Source organism: Cebus imitator, unplaced genomic scaffold, assembly GCF_001604975.1.
Source record: "Cebus imitator isolate Cc_AM_T3 unplaced genomic scaffold, Cebus_imitator-1.0 Scaffold318, whole genome shotgun sequence".
Classification (NCBI taxonomy): Eukaryota; Metazoa; Chordata; class Mammalia; order Primates; family Cebidae; genus Cebus; species Cebus imitator.
In genome coordinates, this window is record NW_016107633.1 from 2,113,710 (window position 1) to 2,119,631 (window position 5,922).

Consider the following 5,922-nt stretch of genomic DNA (forward strand, 5'->3'; position numbering starts at 1 on the left):
GGTCAACATGGTGAAACCCCGTCCCTACTAAAAAAAAAAAAAAAAAAAAAAAAAGAAAGAAAAGAAAAACAGAAAATTAGCTGGGTGTGGTGGCAAATGCATGTAATCCCAGCTATTCGGGAGGCTGAGGTAGGAGAATCGCTAGAACCCAGGAGGAGGTTGAGGAGGTTGCGGTGAGCCAAGATTGCGCCATTGCACTCCATCCTGGGCAACAAGGGCAAAGCTCTGTCTCAGAAAACAACTGCCTTCCTATATCCCATGGGAAGGACTCTCTGGCTGGGAGCTGACCCAGCCCTGCCGTGTCATCTCTCACTTAGTTTTAGCCTGAACTTCCAGTTCCCAAGCTTGCACATTGCCCTAAATTTGCCGGAAACACCTCTGTATGTGTGAGCTTTATCTTTGGCTGTGTGGAAGAAGGGTCCATACTATTGCCCAGGGTGGAGGGGAAGCAGGTGTCAGGCACTGCCCAGAACAGAGAGGGGTCCCCATGGGGGAAGAAAAACTGCCCCATTCCAGGAGTAGCTTGACCATCCTTTCCTTTCTTCCTAATTAACTGCCTGCCAGTTTTTTTTTTTTTTTTTTTTTTTTTTTTTTTTTCACCCTTTTTTTTTTTTTTTTTTTTTTTTTTTTTTACTTTACCCGCTTTTTTTTTTTTTTTTTTTTTTCTTTTTTTTTTTTTTTTTTGAGATGAAGTTTCGCTCTTGTTACCCAGGCTGGAGTGCAGTGGTGTGATGTCAGGTCACTGCAACCTCCACCTCCCGGATTCAAGCAATTCTCGTGCCTCAGCCTCCTGAGTAGCTGGGACTGCAGGCATGTGCCACCATGCCCAGCTAATTTTGTATTTTTAGTAGAGATGGAGTTTCACCAAGTTGGCCAGGTTGGAGTACTTGGTTTACTTGGGGGTTGGCTATCTGACCACCATTCCAAGTTTCGGACTGATGGAAATGTCTGAACCTTAGTGTGGGAAGGGAATAGATTCCATGGAGGAGAACGTCACTGTAGAACTTGTCAACAGTAGCCCCCAAGGTCAGGACAGCTCAGTTGGCCCCACAAGTGTGAGCCTTTTAGCCCCAGTCCCTGGTGCAAACCCTCACTCCAGCTTCAAAGCAGCTCTGTGTTCTGTTGAGAATCAGTGCCAGTCTCTGAGTTGCAGAGGCTGTTCTGGAAGCCGTTTGTTCAGGGCTAAGGTCTTGTTATTAGACAAGACTGCGGTGGGGTGAGAAATTTATGGGTGAGGATGGTAGACCCCCTACCTTGTCCCTACAGAGCAGCCCCTGGCAGGGGCTAGTAGATGGCTGATAGCTTCTGGTGATGCCAGGGAGTCTTCCTGGCAGTCTTGTCCAGGTTTACCACTCAGAGAAGTTTCCACACAGCCCCGGGGTGTTTCTGGCGTTCCCCAGCAGGGCCCAGCATCCTTACCTGTCAGGAAGAAGTAATGTGGTTTTGAGTCCAATTACTCAGTCAAATCTAACCCTAAGCATTCCTATGCTTTATCTAGAAACTTGACCACACAGCTGTGGGCTGGCTAGGGTGTAGTGATTCCAAGCCGGCAGAAGTTGGGTAAAGTATACGAACAGAAAAAAAGTTCTTATCTGTAGGCTGGAATGGCTGTTTATCTGAACTCTGGGAATGTACGTGAAGGAATTGGTTATTTAAGCTTCCCTGTAAAATGAAACACAGCAGTGGAGATCCAGGTAATTCCGAGTCCCATTGAACCATAGTCATTTTTGGAAGTGGAAAGAGACCGACAGTTGTTTTAGTTCTTTAATGTTAACATATTAAATTGTAATAGCTTAACATTAAAGTTTTTTTTTGTTTGTTTGGTTTTTTTTTTTTGGGATGGAGTCTCGCTCTGTTGCCCAGGCTGGAGTGCAGTAGCATGATCTCAGCTCACTGCAACCTCCATCTCCCAGGTTTAAGCTGTTCTATCACCTCAGCCTCCCGAGTAGCTGGAATTACAGGTGCGTGCCAGCATGCCCAGCTGATTTTTTTTTTATTTTTAATAGAGACAGGTTTCGCCATGTTGGCCAGGCTGGTCTCAAACTCCTGGCTTCCAGTGATCCGCCTGCCTCAGCCTTCCAAAGTGCTGGGATTACAGATGTGAGCTACCCCACCTGGCCCACATGAAAGATATTTTAATTTTGTTTGTTTCTTTGTTTTTTTGAGATGGAGTCTTGCTCTGTTGCCCAGGCTGTAGTGCAGTGATGTTATCTCAGGTCACTGCAACCTCTGCCTTCTGGGTTCAAGTGATTCTCCTGCCTCAGCCTCCAGAGTAGCTGGCATTATAGGTGCATGCCACTACATCCGGCTAATTTTTGTATTTTTAGTAGAGACGGGGTTTCACCATGTTGGCCAGGCTGGTCTCAATCTCCTGATCTCAGGTGATCCACCCGCCTCGGCCTCCCAAGTTCTGGGATTACAGGTGGGAGCTACTGTGCATGGCCAAAGATATTTTAATCTCAAATCTGAAAGAAAGACAAAATCGGGGATCGTTTCCTGCTTTAAATGATATTAACTTTAAAATCCATTCCAGGGCTGGGTGTCATGGCTCACGCCTGTGATTACTTTGGGAGGCTGAGGTGGGTGGATCACCTGCGGTCAGGAGTTGGAGACAAGCCTGGCCAACATGGTGAAACCCCATCTCTACTAAAAATACAAAATGTAGCCAGGTGTGGTGGTGGGCACCTGTAATACCAGCTACTCGGGAGGCTGAGGCAGGAGAATCACTTGAATCTGGGACGTGGAGGCTGTAGTAAGCTGAGATTGCACCACTGCACTCCAGCCTGGGCAACAGAGCAAGACTCTGCCTCGAAAAAAAAATATATATAAATATATATATATATATATATATATATGTATTTCAACTCAGATTTGAATATTTGTGCAATTTGAACTTAGGGGAAAGTGTCCTTTTGAGACAGGGAAAATAAAATTAGGTTGTTGGGGCTGTGTGGGGGACAGGTGGTGGTGATCTGCTGCGAAGTGAGAATGAGAAGTCTTCTATTTTGTTATTTTAAATTTTTTATGATTATTATTTGTAAAGACAGAGTCTCACTCTGTTATCCAGGCTGGAGTACAGTGGTGCAGTCATAGCTCACTGCAGCCTCAAACTCCCGGCCTCAAGCAATCCTCTGGCCTCTGCCTCCCAAAGCGCTGGGATTATAGGCTTGAGCTACCATGCCTGGCCAAGAATGAGATATCTTTGTGGAAGGAGACTACTGGGATCCCTGAGAAGGTTTCAGCTATAGATAACTCATATCTCCCTTCTTGGGGTCCAGGCCATGGTCGTGGCTTGGGCAGAGAGGTTGGGGAGACCAGGTGTGTGCAGGCCTGAGATGTAACTCAGTGAGAGACGAAGGACAGTCTTCACTTGCTGGCCAGACCGCTCCCAGGGAGTTGCATCAGTGGGCGGGGCGTAGAGATAAGCCTCAAAGAGGAATGTGGTTCTAACTCAGGTCCTGGGGCTTCTACCTGTCTGGGGTGGGAAGAACACCATTAAGTTAAAATGAAGCTTTCATTCTGATCTTAAACTTCATAGCACAAAACGTTGTAATCCAAATACCCCAGGGCGTAATGGTCAGAGAACGAAAGCAGACAGTTTGCTGAAAAACATTTAAGTGATCAAGATTATCCAGAGAAAACTTTACCTTCACTGTTACAATAAACATACACATTAGAAGAATGAGATATCTGTTTTTGCTTGTCAACTTGGCAAAGATTAAAAATCGTAATTTTCAACTATACAGATAAAAAGACAACCCAGTGTAAAACTGGGCAAAGGAGGGCCAGGTGTGGTGGCTCACACGGGTAATCCTAGCACTTTGGGAGGCTGAGGTGGGCGAATCACTTGAGGTCAGGAGTTCAAGACCAGCCTGGCAAGTATGGTAAAACCCTATCTCTACCAAAAAATATAAAAATTAGCTGGGTGTGGTGGGATGCACCTGTAGTCCCAGCTACTCAGGAGGCTGAGGCAGGAGAATCACTTGAACCCAGGAGGCGGAGGTTCCGGTGAGCCAAGATCGCACCACTGCAGTCCAGTCTGGGTGACAGACTGAAATCGTGTCTCAAAACAACAACAACAACAACAACAAAAAAACTGGGCAAAGGATCCAAATTGATATTTCTTCTAAGAAGACATACATATGGCCAATAAGTTCATGAATGAAAAGATATTCAACGTCATTAACTGTCAGGGAGACACAGTTCAGAACTACAGTGAGCGATAGCACACACACAATGTCGCATTCATAAAAAGGATAGACCAGCACGTGTATTGGTGAGATGTAGATGAGTGGGAACTCTCGTGCTGTTGGCAGGATTGTAAAATTGTATAACCACTTTGGAAGAGTCTGATAGCTCCTCAAATGGTTAAACATAGAATAAATCATATGATCTAGCCTATGTGCAGTGGCTCACCCCTGAAATCCCAGCACTTTGGGAAGCCAAGGCAGGCGGATCACTTGAAGTCAGGAATTTGAGACCAGCCTGGGCAACATGGCAAAACCCAGTGTCTACTAAAAACACAAAAATTACCTGGACATGCTGACATGTGCCTGTAGTCCCAGTTACCTGTGAAGCTGAGGCACGAGAATCACTTGAACCCAGGAGTTGGAGATTGCAATGAGCCAGGATCACGTCTCTGCACTCCATTCCGGTCAGCAGAGCAAGACTCCGTCTCAAACAAACAAACAAACAAACAAAAAAAGTAGATAGTAACAATGAGGGGAAGTAGTCACAAGGAAGTGTGTGCCTTTCTGTCCTGGAGGGCGATTGGGCTGGTCCACAGTAGCCCTAAAGGAGTTTGATCTTATAACTCCGCCCTAGAGATATGTCTTTAATTAATTATTTACTGGATTAATTTATTTTTGTCACTTTGGTTGCTGAGGCTGGAGTGCTGTGGCACAATCGCAGTTCACTGCATCCTTTGTCTCCCAGGTTCAAGCGATTCTCGTTCCTCAGCTTCCTGAGTGGCTGGGACTACAGGCTCACACCACCACACCGGGCTAATTTTTGTATTTTTAGTAAAAACAGGGTTTCACCATGTTGGCCAGGCTGGTCTCTAACTCCTGACCTCAGGTGATCCACCTGCCTTGGCCTTGGCCTTCCAAAGTGTTAGGATTACAGGCATGAGCCACAGCGCCTGGCTAAGACCCCGTCTCCAAAATAAGTTAATTAAATAAATAAAATTAAAATAAATAAATAAAACAGATGAGAAGGAAAGACCAATTCACAGTGGCTGTTTTGGAATTGTGTTATTATGAGTGACTTTTCTTTATACTTTTCAATATTTTCTCTGTAGATGCTTTGTTTTCAGGAAAGATTTTTTTAAAGTTAAATGTTTTCCATTATATTAAACACCGTCATCATTTTTAAAGTTGCTGACCTCTGAAGGGGCATCTCTTATTTTTCCTCAGGGCTGTAATCCCCTTGCACAAACTGGCCGGAGTAAATTGCAGAACCAAAGAGCTGCTTTGAATCAGCAGATCCTGAAAGCCGTGCGGATGAGGACAGGAGTGGAAAACCTTCTGAAGTAGGTGCCTTCTGGCTTCCCTGCCTCTCCTGAGTCCTAACCATCTGTTTCCTAAACTCCCAGGCCTGGCTCTTGGTTTCAGCTTTGGGTTTCCTCCTCATTTCTGGCATCTGCGGTCATCCCTTTCTTGCCTGGAGCTCAGTTATGTTGGAAACAGATACTTTACTCTGCCTGTTTGTGTGTTTGGGGGTTGGGTGGGTGGCAGATGGATGTGGGCGGTGTGGCGTTTGGCCTCAATTCAGTCAGCCATCTTGGTGGGAAGCCCAATTATTGTCTTGAAGTTTGTTTTCTGGTTTTCTCTGGGACTTGTCTAATGCCTGGTGCAGAATCTGCTTGGTAAATGTTTATTGAATATATAAAGGAAAGAAAGGCAGGAAAGAGAAAGGTGGGAC

At 45.4% G+C, this 5,922-nt stretch overlaps 1 protein-coding gene across 1 annotated transcript in view; it reads left to right on the forward strand.

Moving 5' to 3' along the window:
• Positions 1–5,922, forward strand: part of RHPN2 (rhophilin Rho GTPase binding protein 2) — an 81,206-nt gene that overhangs the window by 13,814 nt on the left and 61,470 nt on the right. Inside the window, exon 2 of the mRNA XM_017504248.2 lies at positions 5,415–5,530. Within this exon, the coding sequence (XP_017359737.1) occupies positions 5,415–5,530 (116 nt within the window). The remainder of the gene's footprint in view (positions 1–5,414; positions 5,531–5,922) is intronic.